The 17,933-nt window shown below is 41.6% G+C and overlaps 1 protein-coding gene across 1 annotated transcript in view; it reads right to left on the minus strand.

Moving 5' to 3' along the window:
• Window positions 1-17,933, minus strand: part of LOC125884754 (plakophilin-4-like) — a 75,598-nt gene that overhangs the window by 16,328 nt on the left and 41,337 nt on the right. Inside the window, exons 7-11 of the mRNA XM_049569921.1 lie at window positions 11,870-12,040; window positions 8,555-8,756; window positions 6,761-6,893; window positions 5,586-5,799; window positions 381-564 (exon numbers count right to left, since the gene is read on the minus strand). Coding sequence (XP_049425878.1) covers window positions 381-564; window positions 5,586-5,799; window positions 6,761-6,893; window positions 8,555-8,756; window positions 11,870-12,040 — 904 coding nt within the window. The remainder of the gene's footprint in view (window positions 1-380; window positions 565-5,585; window positions 5,800-6,760; window positions 6,894-8,554; window positions 8,757-11,869; window positions 12,041-17,933) is intronic.

A 17,933-nucleotide genomic window follows, 5' to 3' on the forward strand; every position in this document is an offset into this window, starting at 1 on the left:
AAGTCGTTCTTGCATTTCAAAATGAGAATCGATTTAACGAGCAAACGGCACGACTGGTAAGTCAACACATTTGGAGGCGAGGCACTTTGTGAAATCTATTTTCATTTAGAAATGAGAATGGATCTGTTTGGTTTGGGGACAGTCCTAACTGTAGGGGAGTGTGCCTCCTAAATGTGATGAATATGCATAAACATCATCAGCAGAGACGATGATTAATGTTGATAAATAACGAGAGTAATGGTGACATCGATCGTTATTCTCCAATCAAAGAGAGGATCATTTTCTTACAGCAGGGCTTGAGTTGTCCTGTAACAAGATAAATCTACAAAACAAAACAAAATGAATGTATCACAAGAGGGTGCGTTTGATTCGCTCCTCACCTCAGACAGCCGGTGGTGTTACGCAGCAGCAGGGACGACTGGAACTTGACTTTGTGCTCGTCGCGGTGCGAGACGCTGCTCCAGCCCGAGTGGGGGATGACGACCGTGTTGGTCAGGGTGCTCAGGGCGTCGCGGATGATGGTCATCTTCACTGCGTCACAGGATGAGAGGTTCCACAGGACGCCTGCGGGTGCCAATAAAGACAGATCTCTTTCCAACAGAACCAACTTCACCCCAGACCACACGATTTTTTCTTCCACCCCTAACCCTAACCTATAACAGGCTGTGAATCAACACAACCATCAGAGATCCTTAAGGATACAGTTATACATGTGCACACAGACTATTAGGCTGATTGGTCCAGTAGTTTGTGAGATTAGCTGCAGACAGACATATACACAAACTCATACATGCACGTACACACGACCAAACGTTGCTCTAAAAGAGAGTCGATTGCTCTTCTGTCATGCACACTTGGGCAACGATAACCTCACAAGATCAACGTGGATGCAGTTTTAGAGCCAGGCGCAGCAGTTGCTCTCGACCGACTGTAAGCCCCAGGGCATGATGGGAAACGCTTGGTTGTGGTTAGTTTTGTCCACAAACAAGACGTTTTATAGAAAATCCTACGCTAATATTTAACGTCAGATTGTAGGCGAAGGTTTGATCTGTTAACAAACATATCCATAGATATCTACATGTCGCCTACAGATGGATCGAACAGGATGTAAATATTTCTGTGACTTCCTTTATCTTCATTAAACTGTCCGAATTTTCATGTCACCGCCTCCTGCTGCTGCCAGATCTCAAACACTTTCCAAGCGAGGCTCAGTTCATCTCAGACAAGCCTAATGACTGATGGTGGTAAGTTTTACTTCACTAGCTGCCAATTTGCAGGTACGCAGCCATTTCTCCAGCTCTACTTAAATTCCATATTTGGCTTGGTATAATAACACCTCTTGAAGCAGTAAATTTCACACAGTAGATTGGTAAATTTTGAGAAGCAGCAGCTACAGATCATAGCAAGGACTTCTGGCTGCTCAATCAAGGTCAAAGCGGAAGGGAAAAGGAATACATGCTGCTGGTGTTTAGATAATTAGAAAATTCTGTTTCTTTTCTTTGGCTTCTTTCTTGGTTTCATAGCCTTCAGTTCCCATGTTCTGTCTCTTTAATCTCACTCTTTACCTTTTTTTTCTTACATAAATCACTTTGTAATGTCTGTTTTGAAGAGAGCCTTATTAATAAAGTTTGCTGAGGGCAAAGTAAAACTCAAAAGACAGAATACTCTTTCATTTCAACCAACACTGGCACGTATTTTTAGCGTGGGTTTAAATCAAACCACAACCATTTAAAAGCCTCACTCCACCCTGCAAGCTGCAACACAAATAATCTATGTAAAAACGTTCATGTCATCAGTTTAAATCAGAAAGTGTTGCATTAAGAGAGGCGTATTATGTGGGTGGGTGTTTTTGGGCGGAGGATGGAATAGGGAACGTTCACACCATTTGTTACCTTCTCCGAACCCTTAACATACCTGTGCTGAATAAATGCAAAAAATGTCATCACTTCATCATTTTATTCTGTTCCACATTTGGGTGAAATCTTTATGAGTTATGACTGAAAATATGTTTTGTGGGGTCACAGTGACCTTTGAGCTTTGGCCACCAAATTCTAATCAGTTCATCTTCGAGTCCAAGTGAACATTTGTGCCAAATTTGAAGAAATTCCCTCAAGGCCTTCCTGAGATATTGCACTCATGAGTATGAAACAGATGCAAGGTCAAAATGACCTTGACCTTTGACTACCAAATTTCAATCTATTCATGGTTGAGTGTCAATGGACGTTTGTGCCACATTTGAAGAAATTCCCTCAAGGTGTTCTTGAGATATTCCCTTCACAAGAACATGATGGACAGGGTCACAGTGACCTTGACGTTTAACCACCAAATTCTAATCAGTTCATTCATGACTTGATTCACTATTAAATTCAAATTTGAAGAAATTCTCTGAACGTCTCTGAACGTTTAGTTAATATGTTACCAAGAATGAGATGGATGCAAGGTCACAGTGACCTTGGCCTTTGACCACCAAATATCAATCAGTTAATGGTCGAGTTCAAGTGGACGTTTGTGCCAGATTTTAAAGAAATTCTCGAAAGATGTTCTGGAGATATTGCATTCACAAGAATGGGAGGGACAAGGTCATGGTGACCTTGACCTTTGACCTATGACCACAAAATTCCAATTAGTTCATCATTGGTCTCAAGAGGACGTTTGTGCCAAATTAAAAAAAACTCCCCTAAGGTGTCCTGGAGATATTGGTTTATGAGAATGGGACACATGAGGTCACAGTAACCTTTGACCACCAAAAAGAAAAGATTTTTTGGACGTTTTAGCCTTTATTTGATAGGACAGTGCTAGCGTGAGAGGGGGCGAAAGAAGGGATGACATGCTGCAAAGGGCCACAGGTTGAATTCGAACTTGCAGCCGCTGCTGTATGGACGTAATCTTTGTAGACTGGGTGCCTGCTCTACCAGGTGAGCTACTCGGCGCCCCACGTTTGTGCCAAATTTGAAGAAAAATTCCTCAAGGCGCTCTTGAGATATTGCGCTCACAAGAATGGGACAGATGGATGGACAACCCGAAAATATAATGCCTCCAGCCACGGCTGTCACCGGTGCGGAGTGCTAAGTAGTTGAAGACAACTTTGATTTAAAATAAAATAAAAATAAACTTTAGTCTTTGGCACTAAAAGGTTTCTCCGTATCTTCATTTCAATTTTCTTCATCATAAAACAAAATGCTGGTCTTTTAAATTTACTAAATGTTAGAATATGTTAAATCAAGATCAGATCATTTCAGGTGAAAAGAGAAATAAACTGGACGTTCTTCACCGTTTGTGTCGACCACAGTACATCTTTAAAAATCTAAATCCCAACCTGAGCTGTAAAACTGGAAACTTTCCCAAAGCTTTATATCAAACCGAAAACCCTCGTCTGTGTCTTTCCCGAGAATATGAGGCGTCTCGCAGCTTCATATCTCCTGGTATTAAACAGTATGTGTGGTGTGGCTGCAGAGCTGTCAGCGGCATTCTGTTTCCAAAGCACATTATCTGAGCATCTGTCCCAGCGACTGTGCCGAGATCTGTTCTGTCAACACTGAGCGCTGAGTGTTTAAGCCGCTGCCGCTCTCACCTCCCACAGAACAGCCGATACACAGATTAATGCACTGCCAGCCAGTCAGACCGACGCTCAGCCAGCAAGCCGGCCAGCCCGGGTGGCCAGCGGACCTCGCAAGCAGGCTGACACCCACGCGCATCACAGCGGGATTTGAATGTTGAGTGTGTTTGTCAGTGTGGATGCTGCTTTCACCTGAATTTACCTCTTCAGGAGCAAAGAGATGACAGCGAGCTAACACAGGCAACTTTTAGGAGCTCGATCTATACGTTGGATTTTTTGTTTTGGGTTGGTATCATGTTTATGTTTCAGTCTTTGACTGTTACTAGGATTTGGTGGCAGATTTGGCCGCTGACTAAGAGACAGAATTCAGCTGTGATCGAATCCCTGTAGGCCTTTTAAAAGTGTTTCTGCTATTTTCTCATTAACTACAGCACTCACTTACAAAAAATGTATCCGACACATCTTATGATCAACTATAAGTATGTGTATTTTCATGCATTTATGTCATTTAATTTGTTTTCATTTATTTATTTCCATAACTTTAAAAATATGTTCTTAGTTAAGTCTTTGACAGTCTCACATTAAAGGGTAAGTTCGGTATTTTTCAACCTGGACCCTATTTTACTCATATTTTTGTGTCTAAGTGCTGAATGGCAAAAAATATCCTTCCTAAATTAGCCCAGTACTAAGCAAGAGTGCTGCAGATGGCTGCGGCGAAACAGGCTGCAATGTAACCAATTGGGGCAATTGTGCACCGTCAATTTACATCCACCAAAAATGTTTGTTTTTGTCACTGACAGGCTCAGGTTGTTATTATAAGTGTCTGACAACATTACGGAAATGATCCCGACAGAGATAGACCTGTGTGTTTCACAAGAAACAGCCCTAAAATCACTTTCACCAAACCCACCAGACTCTATTTAAAAAAACAGTGATTTTAGCGTGTATACAGCCAGCATATTTTCACATCTAACTGGGTGAATTAAGGTTTATTTTAACCTGACAAGAGTTGGTGATTGTTTGAACAGAGGAAAGATGAACCAAGATGGTTTTTGTGAGTTTTATTTTGTTTCTGTCGACTTTGAATAAGGTGTGTCTGATGAAGGTTAAATTACTGTTTATTTAAATGAAGTCTGGTGGGTGTGGCGATTGTGATTCTGGGGCTGTTCATAGTTAAACAAAAATGATTTTACTCTTAAACATAAAGGTCTATCTCTGTGGGGATCCTTTCCATGATGTTGCTAGACACTCGTAATAATAATCTGAGCCTGTCAGTGGCAAAAAAAAAGTTCTTCCCATTAGTCACTTATATACAAAGACATAAGAAAATAGGGTCCAGGTTGAAAAAATACCAACCCTTTAAGTTGGATTTCCTGAATTTACCAGCCTTCTATGGGCAATTTAAGGCACCAGCGTTTTTACGAATGGATCCTCACTTGGTTGATTGCTGGCAATATAATATCTATACACAGATATCTGCATTTGTATGAAGAATCTTTAGGCAACAGGACAAGATTTGCCTGGTTTTCGATCCTTCTGGACCTTTGTCAAGAGAGTTCAACACCATTTCATGTGGACAGGCGTGGGGGAATTATTCAGCTGTGGGTGCGTTTCTCAAGGAAATGCAATCTTGGAAACTATCGGTTATCGTCTGGCGATGATTTAGCTTTATTTTTTTATTCTTCTGCATTCATATGTAGATAATATGTTTGTAGAAATTAGCCAAAATGACCAACACACTGATAAGAAAGTCTTGGCCCGGATATCCGCTGGCTACACTGGATCTCTCCCAAAATATTGACTGTTGCCTCCAGAAGCTATATTGTCGTCAGACCAACAGCTGATGGGTTGCTAGCACACAAACAAGGACGTAAACTATGCAAAAAATTCTAAAATAAGTTGCCAAGGCAAATGATGAGGAAGAAAAAGCATTCAAGGATACCCACAATGCCTTTTGCTGAGAAAGACTTCTGTAAACATCTTTTAAAAACTTCCAAGGGCTCATTTAATTCAACCTGACTTGACGTACCCGTGACCAGCTCACGAACTTCATTGTCGGTTGTTTTCCTGAGGAGGCGCAGCAACGCGGGCACACCGCCGCAGTTCCTCAGCGCCACCTTGTTGTTGTCGGTGGCCTTGCCGTACACCAGGTTCCTCAGGGCTCCGCAGGCGCTCTTCTGAACCTCGGTCAGCTTGTGATCCAGCAGGTCCACCAGGTGCTGGATCCCTCCCAGGTGACACACCTGCAGACCAGCGACCGATCACAGAGGTGGAAGAACGTCATGACACACAAACTATACACTGAATATAGAAGCTGAAAAAGTCAAGAATTAAATCAATACAAATAACTTTTGAAAGAAAATCCCTGCACTGTTTTCATTCAGTATTGACTGTCTGAAATATTTTGGAATAAAACCTGTGCTGGAACAATCACAAGCATCACTGTGGCATGTTCAAAACTTTCCTGTGTCATCTCGAAATAAACCCGTCTCAGGAGAGCAGCAGACGCTCCCTGTTTCTCTCTGATTCTGTGTTCAAACCGTCACTGAAAACATTTGTTTCTGGCAAAATGAGCAGGCGTGTCTCCAGGCCGCTCCAAAGGCTAATTAAAAGCTCATCACCAAACAAACCAAACGGCACTGAAATGGCTCTCGCGTGAAGCTCCGCAATTGTGCTGGAGTTATTTATTGCACGGGAAGCAGAGCAAAGAGAGACAGTGAGCAGCGTTTCAGCGTGTCGGAGCGCCGGCACATTTGGCAGCCATGTTACTTAAAGTTTTGTTGGAGCAGATGGCGCTTTGGCTCGGAGTTTGGCAGTGAGAAAAGTAAAATTCCAAACCCTGTTAGCTGAGAATAAACTCTCAGAGACAGTGTGTGGATACAATAGGAGATATCTAAGGCAATGTAAATGGGCAACAGTTGCAGCAATGAGCAATTAAATCAATCAAAAGTGAAAGCCTGTATTAATGTCTGATCCTTGTCTTTAAACATTACAGTTAATTATTGTTTGCATTCATTTCAAACATATTTCGTCAGTGGTTGTCAAATTGCCAGAGCTGCATGAATTTTAAAATTGCCTTCAGAGAGGAGTGAAGCCTGTAAACGTGGCAGCAGCTTCCTCCACATGAGGAGTGAGTCATGTCTGTAACGTCCGTCTTGTTATTTATACTCAGACAGCAGCCCAGCGTGTCCCCCGTCACCTTACCTCCACCTTGACCCTGTTGTCGCCGTAACACAGGTGCTGCAAATAGGCGGCAGCGTTGGCCTGGACGGAGGGGAAGTGATGCTGCAGCATGTGGATGACCTCCGGCAGCTCCGGGTCACGCCAAGCAAACTCCCTGAGGGGGAACAGACAGAAAACTTTCAGTGAGGTCCAGTCGCTTTACCTCTCCTTTCCATTTTGTGACATTTAGCAGCATCACAGCTCAACAGAGGGCTGCAGAGGTGTAATAGGGTCCCACTGCAGAGCTCCGTGATCAGGCCCACCTTGCTTGAAACAAAATACAGTATTAAATTAGAAAAGCCACAAGTCAGTCTACACAATATTTTGTTAACTGATTTTAGTACGAATTCTGTATGTAATTATCTTGGTTTGTCAAATCACGGAGCTTTATTTATACACATGCATATTGTATATCTGGGCAACTCAATACAAATTCAATTAGGCCAGATTTTAAAGCCAGCAGGCCAATTGAATCGGCCTGCTGTATATTAATGAATGGAATACTAAACAGGCCCACCAGGAACAGGCTCAGTGGCCCAAAGGAGACTCAAAATGACCACAAAGAGACACAAAACAGACACATAGAAACACAAAACGACCACAAAGTCAGACACAAAATGACTACAAATTGCACAAAACCACCTAAAAAGACATCTAAATAACTCATAGACACACAAAATGACCAAAAAGTGACGCAAAACAACCAAGAAAAAGACGCAAAATTAACTCAGAGACAAAAAACCCTAAAAGAGACACAGAATTACCTCTGAGTGACACAAAATGACTACAAAGTGACACAAAACTAAAAAAATGACACAAAATTAACCCATATAGATACAAAATGACCTCAAAGAGACACAAAATGACTTAAAAGAGACTCAAAATGACTTAAAAGAGACACAAAACAACCAAAAGAGACACAAAATGACCTCAAAGAGACACAAAATGACCAAAATAGACACAAAATGACCTCAAAGAGACACAAAATGACTTGAAAGGGACACAAAGCAACCAAAAGAGACACAAAATGACCTTGAAGAGACACAAAATGACCAAAATAGACACAAAATGACCTCAAAGAGACACAAAGTAACTTAAAAGAGACACAAAATGACCTCAAAGAGACACAAAATGACTTGAAAGGGACACAAAATGACTTAAGAGAGACACAAAACAACAAAAAGAGATACAAAATGACTTAAACAAGACACAAAATGACTTAAGAGAGACACATAACAACAAAAAGAGACACAAACAACTTAAGAGAGCCACAACCAAAAGAGACACAAAATGACCTCAAAGAGACACAAAATGACTTAAGAGAGACACAAAACAACCAAAAGAGACACAAAATGACTTAAGAGGGACACAAAACAACAAAAAAAGACACAAAACAACCAAAATAAGACACAAAATTACCTGAGACAAATCTACCAAAAAAAGGTGAACATTACTTTAAAGACACAAAACGACTACATAGTGAAACAAAACGACCAAAAGAAACACAAAATTACGTCAAAGACATACAAAATTACTTAAAGGAGACACAAAACAACCATAAGGAGACACAAAAGAACCTCAAAGAAACACAAAATGACCATAAAGTGACACTAAATCACAAAAAGCCCTATAATGACTACAAAGAGACACAAAACCAAACACAAAATCTGTGTTTCTTGCTCCTTGGTAGTAAAGGTAGAAGAGATCTTTACATATCTGTGCCCGCCCATACATCTACATACATCTGTGTGTGTGTGTGTGTGTGTGTGTGAATACCTGGGGTCCTTGTGGATGCTCTCGATGGACGGGGTGCGCGTGGCCACCCGGTCCACCAGTCCAGAGTGGCGGTGGGAGAAGACAGGCTCGGCGGGCACCCTGTAGGAGTCGACGTACAGAGCTGCAGTGCTCAGCCCGTAGCTGCTTCTTTGGTACGGCAGCGTGCCGCAGTGGCTTGTGGTCCGCGGGAGGGTTTCCATACCTGAGGAAACAGAACAAGGACACATCAGACACATCAGAGACAGAGCATCGTTTGCAAATAAATCTAATCCAGGTTTTGTTTTGGTGAGGTTGAGGAAAGCAGCATCAAGATCGGAGGCTGTTTATAGCAATCAAGTGCAAAGTCATCCAAGGTCACATGAAAGAGAAAACACTATCATGTTACATAAGTGCTTAAAACGGGCTTTTAAAAGCAGCCGGCTGTCTCAAATGCCAAACCTGTTTAAATCTTGACTAAACGAACCTAAAATGGCTCCTTAGATCCTCCACTATCAAACTCCGCAGAGCTTTCAGCTTTAAATCGTTCTGCAAAGGCTTCAATTAAGAGGCAGCAGAGTACATGAAAGGTTTCAGTCTAATTAAGTTCTGACCTCGGGGAGCGATAATAACAACAGTTCCTGCGCCTGTAAACCCTGATTTCCGTCACAGATTTTACAGAAATAATCTTCTGAGCACATGTGAAACCGAGCATGGCTTCTCAACCTGGGGACTGCGGCACACGAGAAGGACGCTGACGTGTGTAAAATGAGGTCGTGCAAGTAATGTTTTAGAAGATTACCACAACTCCTGCTGCACCACGAGTACTTCTGTTAGTATTTATGCCAGTTTCACTACTATTAGTGCTGACTGTTGCTGCCACCAATAATCCACGGTTTTTGGATTTTGTTTGCTGTTTTGCTGGAAACCAGTCAGAAAGGGTTTCTAAAAGTCAGGGATCTTTTCTTGGTATGATGAGTCACCAAAGCGACACAGAACGACTAATAAAGATACATAATTACTTAAAAGAGACACAAAATGTCCTCAAAGAGACTTAAAATGACCAAAAAGACATTAAATGTCCTCAAAGAGACTAAAATGACCAAAAAAGACATTAAATGACCTCAGAGACACAAAATGTCCTAAAAGAGACTTAAAATGACCAAAAAGACATTAAATGACAACAAAGAGACTTAAAACGACAAAAAAAGACATTAAATTACCCGAGACATAAAATGACTTCAATGAGAGACAAAATGACCGAAAAGACACAAAATAACCTCGGAGACTTAAAATGACCAAAAAGATATTAAATTACCTCAAAGAATCTTATAATGACCAAAAGAGACACAAAATGACCTCAAAGAGACTTAAAATGTCCTCAAAGAGACTTAAAATGACTAAAAAGACATTAAACGACCTCAGAGACACAAAATGACCTCAAAGAGACTTAAAATGACCAAAAAGACTTAAAATGACCAAAAAGACACAAAATGTCCTCAAAGAGACTAAAATGACCAAAAAGACATTAAATGACCTCAGAGAAACAAAATGTCCTCAAAGAGACTTAAAATGACCAAAAAAAGCCATTAAATTACCTCATAGAATTGTTTAATGACCAAAAAAGACATTAAATTACCAAAAGAGACACAAAATGACCACAAAGAGACACAAAATGACCAAAAGACATTAAATGACCTCAAAGAGACTTAAAATGACAACAAAGAGACACAAAATGACCTCAAAGAGACTTAAAGTGACCACAGAGAGACACAAAATGACAACAAAGAGACTTAAAATGACCAAAAACACATGAAATGACCTCAAAGAGACACAAAATGACAACAGAGACTTATAATGACCAAAAAGACATTAAATTATCTCAAAGAGACACAAAATGACCAAAAAGTCACAAAACGACCTCAAAGAGACAAAATGACCAAAAAAGGAAACACAATTACCTTAAAGAGACACAAAACAACCACAAGGAGACACAAAATGACCCAAAAGAAACCCACAATTACGACAATGTGACACAAAAAGACCAAAAGTTACACAAAATTACCTCAATCACACACAAAATGACCAAAAAACAACACAAAATTACCTCAAAGAAATACAAAATTCCTAAAAAGAGACACAAAATGATGGTAGGATCCTTCCAAGGAAAACGTGCATGCAGGCTGAAATTCAACCTTGCTGTTCTATCAGGAGATGCAGTGACTTAAACCACCAGTGAGTCACAAGAAGTGTAAATAATACATTCAATTTGTTAAGTTATGAATGGTGGAAAGTCTGCGAGGCTAATTTATGCAACGTAGACATGCTTGAGCTAATAATGGGTCACTAGCAAACAATTATTACTGAACTGAATCTGATAATTTTGTTAATGATGTTGTTGTTAATCTGTGTTTTGGCTGCTGGGAGAAGTTTACCTTCAGAGCTTTAAGCCAGATGTTCCTTAAGTTTTAGGAAACAGATGATGGTTTGGGTTAAATTAAAAGATTTCTTCCAGAAAGGTCTCTCTGTCAGAAAGCCCTGAAGGTTGACTTAACGTTACTGCACTTCAGTGGTTACAATCACTTTTATTAATGTGTTATTTTCATCTTTTATGGCCAAAAGCAAAAAAGAAAAGGGTGGCAGCTTCTCCTGTAATTGATCGTGTTTAATGGGCAGATGATATCATCTCGTATCGATCACAGGCCCCTGAATTGCGGTGTATCAATATCGTATCATGGCAGACTTTGTAATATCAGCAATATCATATCATTGTACAAAGAATCAATGTGATATCATATCGTAATGAAACCAGCGATTTACACCCCTAATAATTAACCTATGAATTCTTGAGTTATGACCTGTGACGGCCAAAGTCAGTTCGCCTTTGAGTCTAAGTGGACGTTTGTGCCAAATTTGAAGAAATTCCCTCAAGGAATCATTTCATAATGCTTCTGGCCACGATTATCGCCAGCGTGGAGAAAAAAAAGACTTCAGCAGAATTATCTCAAGGTTATAAACTAAAATCTCGACCGTTTTAAGGGGTAAATACACAAATTAGTCCTCACAGTTGCTGTAAACACTCTGACATAACAGATTCTCATGTTAAACTCGAGGGGCACTCGGACAGTGCCGACCTCCGCCAAGGCCAAATGTCCTACATCTTAATGTTAACAAAAGTGCGAAATAATTGGTATATCCACCCTGTGATTCAATTTGTACTTGGCTCATGTGACAATCTTCCACTATGTTTCACGAAAATTGGACACACAAACAAATCAAGCCAACAACATGGCAGAGATAACAATGACAAGCAACTTGCTGAGTGACTTGCTGCAGTACCTGTGTTGGTCCTGTAGAGGGAGCTCTGGGGGTCGTGGGTGGGGCTGTGGTACAGCGGGCTGTGGAAGGAGCGCTCGTCGAAAACGGGCGTCATGTGGCAGTCTGGAGACAACGCCGCCCTCAGCTCTGGATCTATCTGCCCCGCGTGGCCGGCGTACGAGCTGTGAAGCCCTGCAGGTAGACATGTAAAGTCAACATCAACATATCAGTGCCAAATTTAAATCTCCACAAAAACTGCTGTTTAAGAGAGGACACGCTCCAAAGAGACTCAATCAAAGTGGACTGTTTTTCCTTCCAGCTGACCGAATCAGGTCTTTTCTTTCGTGAACTAGACTAAAATAGTGTTCTGAAAAATACACTGTACACATTCATCATGGTGGAAGCTGGAGAAAGCAATGTTTCTGGGTCAGAGGAAACAGAATAAGGAGGCAAGAACACAGTGCTGGGAAGCTATTAAGAGTAAGAAATAAAAGTAAATAGTTAGAGTTTGTTCCGACACTGTTTGAGTATGTTATCCTTTGGAGGTGACGCCATGTAAAAGAGACGAGTTCAGTCAAATAACTGCAGAATGAAAAGAAAGCTGCGTAATAATACTGAATGAAGTCTCTGTCTGCCCGTCATGCTCGCACATAAATCATATGCACATCTCATTACTCGGCTCTAGTCATCTGTAGGTGAGGCCATGCAAATCGAGATTGCACCAAACTCTGTATTTCATAACGCCAACTCATCCCAACTGTTGTTGTGCTTATAAAACGTATGAGGGCCGTGGTCATTCAGAGCCCGCTGCTGCAGGCGGCGTCATCAGCAAGTCAAACAAGCGGAGCAGAGGGTTTCTCCATCCTCCAATCTCGGAGCACATCAGTTCAAAGAGCGCTCCAATTATAAAGAGGCTTTAGGGCACGGGGGCCTCGCTGGATCAGTCCAACACACTGAAGCGCACAGTTCGCACTTTAGAGCTGGTGATGAAGGAGCTATTTGCTTCTGCAGCTTTCTCTTTCTTGGTTTACATAAGACGGGAACTCGGGTGTCTTATCGCAGAGAGCATTCCTTTGGAGGAAAATAAAAATGTGTGTGACACAGTCTGGTTGAATGTGGACCTCGGAGTCGGGCTTTCTCGAGAGCTCTTCAGCGGAGGACACAAACCGAGGCTCTGACCTTCGGGTTAGACGATGCTTCAGCAACCAGGAGCTTTAGATGTGGCAGAATGGAAACATGAATCATGTTTTGAGTGGTTTGAATCAAACTCTGAAACTATCACAGTGGCTCCTGACATGTTTTATTGGGTTTAAACTGGATGATATTTAACACTATTTATTGTATTAAAGTGAATATTTTTACAATTACAACCCAATTAAAATGTTGAATAATGTCGGTCTGTCTCTCCCAAACCCCAAAATGATGTCATCTAATGTCTTGTTTCGTACTCACGCCAAAAGGTTTTAGTGCACCGTCATGGGAGAGTGTGTAAAGCTGCCAATATCTGAACGTAAGAAGCTGCAATAAGAGTATTCTGGGGTACTTTTATAGTACTTTTCTATGGACAATGACTGAAACCGATTAGTCGACAACTAGTATAGTAACCGATTATTTTAACAGTCAAGTAGTCATCGATTAGTCGAGTAATCGTTGCAGCGCTACTTAGCACACTGATTCAATACTAAAAGGTGAAGCTAGAAAGGACAAGAGAGCATTGTCATTCTTGCTCTTTTCGTCCATGGATGATGAAGGTGCAGACGTTCCACTGCATTGACAGTGAAGAGGAAACACCACGAGACCTGTACGGAGCAGTGACGCATCTGATACCATCTGGTAACAACCCGGCCTACATTTAAGAGTACTGACTGCATTAGAACTACGAAACAAAAGCCCCTTTTACTCTGCCAGATTTTCGGCGAATGTTGGGCCGTTTTGCCGGCAAGCTGCGAGCGTTTAGACACACAGAGCCGGATTGGCGAGTTGATCCAAGGTGCCCAATTTTCCGCCTGGTAGGGTAGACATATTGGTGGAACCCTTTTAGTTTAAACAGACCGAGGCGGCCTTCTGCAACGAGAGGGGCTGTTGAAGACTTGTGGGAGGAGCTGTTGATGACGCCGCACGTGCGAGCCACTGGCGGTGGATAAACAGGAAACAGCTGATAGCAGGAATTAGCGAGCAGCTAGTAGCAAGAGGGAAACACAAACCTGACAGACACTGTAAAGATGAGCAACTGGGGAGACAAGGAATTGCGCGCCCTCCTTGTCCTCGCAAACGAAGAGGCCATTAACCGTCAGATGACGGGGACGGTGAAGAACGGGCCAACTTACGAGAGAATCACCGAAGGACTGACCAGCCGCGGCTTCCCTCCCACATCACTGTTTACGTCACACGCTGAGCTACACGTTTTGTTACTTGCTCACGCCCCCAATTGCCCCGAAAAAGGCGTATTCTGTATAAACAAGTAGGTAGGCGGCATTTTGCTGCACTCCCAGATTTTGTTTTTATACTGCCAATGCTGAAAAAAGACTGATTGGGCTTTCCTGCAAATTTGCACAATTCCTGTCTAAAAAGGGCTATTCACTCAAGGAATATCATGCAGTTATGCTGCCTTGCCACTCTCTATATAAGGTATGATCGCATAATGGGGGGGGCAGAGTTGTCTCACCTCTGAGCCAGGAACGGAGGTAGTAACAGCACTGAAATGATGTCTGTATAAATGGGACAGCAAGCAGGACAGGATCATGGGTTTTGACAAACCGTTATGCATGCACCCAATGCAGGAGATTTAAAGAGTAGCTGTTAGCGGCTAACTCAAAGAAGAACAGTGGCCTAAAATGGCCCTAAATTGAGAAAACAATGAGGTCTGGGAGCTCCTTATCTTCCAAGCAGAGTGTTTCAACACACTATATTTGAGTTTTCTGGTGCTGTGTGTCTCCTGAATGCCTGCTGCTTACAGTCTGGCACCAAATAGCGCTATGGGGGTACATGCCCATAACTGTACCTAACACAGAAATAAGAAAACGCAGGCAGATGGCAGTCTCTGCAGAAAAATACACCGCCACACACTGAGAGTTGGTCATGAGTGATGATTGAAGGGGATTAGTCCTATATGAGTCCATACAGATCATCACAAGTTGAGCTGTTTTGGTGCTGGCATAGGTTTGTTGGGACTGTTTAACGGCTGCTGCTGTGTTAGCTCATGCTAACTCGGCAGGCTTTGAACTGACTGTTTGCGCAGTGTCTACCAGCAGCCGACAACGAAAAGCTTGCTTGAGTCGGCAAGGACATCAGCTAAGAAGGCACATTTGATGACCTCACACCTGTACTTAGAGCTATCCACTGGAAGCTGGAGCCAAATAAAGAAAAAAGAATTTAATTTATTTTGATTTGTTGCAGCCATTTTGCTGTGTCCGTTTATATTTTTAAAGACAAACATAATTCTCATTTTCTCAATTTGTTGAGCGACTCCACAGTCTCTCCTTATTACCTCAGTATCACCGCACTGTCACACAAATACAGTTGAATTTATCTTTCCCATTTTCCACTCAAAACCTCATCCATGTTGGTGACGTTGCAGTTTTTCAACCGATTCCACGAAAAAAAAAAAAAAAGAGATCATCTCGCAGCTTACGTTTGTGTTTTGGCTGCTCACCAGGTTTCACTACCTAAGCTACGAGTGTTGTTGATCAGTAACAGCCTAATCTTGTATATCCATCTATTGCTTATCTCCTGCATGTAATCTGGGATTATGCTGGATCTGCAGGATAACTGGGAATAAGGACTTAGGCGACATATTAGGCCACTTAGCAGCACTGCAGGATGGAAATCACTCAGCTAGAGAATAGGAGGCATTTTATTTAGTTCACTGACTCCGCCGCCCACACACACAACCAATCCATCTACCATCCTCTTTTCACACATGCACTGACACAACAAAACACAAAAGGTGCAGAAATGCATATGCACATCATCCACAGCCACAGAAACACTCCTGCTGCATCATGTGAAAATGGACTACATGATCTCAGTATAATAAAGCCTTCCAGTGCCATCAGCTGATAATCACACGCTGATGCTCCACGGGCTTTGTGATAGAAACACCCCTATGTGGGTCAGTGGGAGCGGTTTAGTGAAGTGACAGCGGGCAGGACGTTGGAATAAATCTGTGTCGCTGCAGAATCAGCACTGCTTCTATGACAGTAAATCCTCCATCAGCCACACAGCAAAGTGTCGGGGGAAAGTTGTCGATGACCACTTAATAAGAGAGGAGGAGCTGCGATGGATTTTTTTCAATGTTTCTGATGGTAATTTGCAGAAGAAAGGTCAAATCTTTTAACACCGTCAAGACCCTGGTGACAAGGTTTAATACATCTGGTTTAAAGCTACAGTTTTGGTTTGAAATTCACTCCAAGGAGTCCTCAAAGGCGTCTGTGGACTCAATGAACAGCCTGGCAGCAGAACAGAAATAATCCCCTCTCAAGTTTCTCAGCCAGCCTCGGCTCAGCTGTCTTAACCAGTCAGAGAAAGTCAAAGGCTGGATTTCCAGGAAGGTCAATCAACTTCTCCTCCTCATGATCCTCACAAAATCATTATGCACTTCGAGTTTAGCATCGTGACTACTGTACTTTGCTCGTATTAGCTGCTAGGAGACTGCACAATGGAAGATGTCGAAAAAATCTCACAAAGAACGGATTGCGGCCGCTGATAGCTCCGTGAATTGAACATCGCTTGCAAGCGCTATCTGCTCCGTCTCAAGGTCACAAAAGATATTGTGCTAGTGTGCTACAGCGTAGACACACCCATAACGTTTTGTAGCTAAGTACAATTATCCATTTGGCAAAGTATAGATGTTGTCCTTGCGCCAAAAATGACAAAGACAAAAAGAAAACTGAAATTCTCAGACTGAGCTCCAAGTCCTGACCAATGAGGTGCAGGCAATCCTCGAAACTTCAGGCAAGAAATTACAACGTGACCCAGAGAAACCACATTTTGGATATCCTAGTATGTCCATATGCTTCTGTTACCACCAGCTGTCTTAAGATGCTAATAATTTTTACTGTAACTGCGTGTGGCTTTTAGTGTTGATCCTTGTGAACTTGTAGTTGCATCAAACCATCAACCGGTATTTGACGACCTGGGAATGAGACTCAACCATCAACTGTCCTTCTACATATCAACATACGGCTCTTTTAATGAATTAATTGATTTATCATTTGAGAAAATCAGATTTCCTCATTGGCCAACAAAATTTGTGAGTCTCTAAATACTATGGTACCATCTTTAAAAATAAATCATGATTAAAATGTTAATTAAAACTAAATTATGAGGTTCTTCCTCTTAATTATGAGGTATTTTCTTGTAATATAAGGTCCTTTGCTGTAATCATGAGGTGATTTCTAATTATGAGGTCCTTTTTCGTAATCATGAGGTCCTTTCTTGTATTTGTAAGGTCCTTTATGCAATCATGAGGTCCTTTCTTGTATTTGTAAGGGCCTTTATGCAATCATGAGGTCCTGACTTATACTCATGAGGTCCTTTCTCGTATTCATGTGAACCTTTTCTGTAATCATGAGCTACTTTTCTTGTATTCATGAGGTCCTTTATTGTAATTATAGGGTCCTTTCCCATAATCATGAGTTTTCTTGTTATCATGAGGTCCTTTCTCGTAATCATGAGGTCCATTCTTGTAATCATGAGGTCCTTTCTTGTAATCATGAGGTCCTTTCTCGTAATCATGGGGTCCTTTCTTGTAATTATGAGATCCTTTCTCATATTCATGAGGTCCTTTATTGCAATTATGAGGTTCCTTCTTGTTATCATGAGGTCCTTTCTTGTAATTATGAGGTCCTTTCTCGTATTCATGAGGTACTTTGCTGTAATCATCAGGTCTTTTCTCGTATTCATGAGGTACTTTGCTGTAATCATCAGGTCCTTTCTCATATTCATGAGGTACTTTGCCGTAATCATCGGGTCTTTTCTCGTATTCATGAGGTACTTTGCTGTAATCATCAGGTCCTTTCTCGAAATCATGAGGACCTTTATCGTAATTCTGAGGTCCTTTCTTGTTATAATGAGGTAATTTACT

The sequence above is a fragment of the Epinephelus fuscoguttatus genome, linkage group LG24 (assembly GCF_011397635.1).
Source record: "Epinephelus fuscoguttatus linkage group LG24, E.fuscoguttatus.final_Chr_v1".
Classification (NCBI taxonomy): domain Eukaryota; kingdom Metazoa; phylum Chordata; class Actinopteri; order Perciformes; family Serranidae; genus Epinephelus; species Epinephelus fuscoguttatus.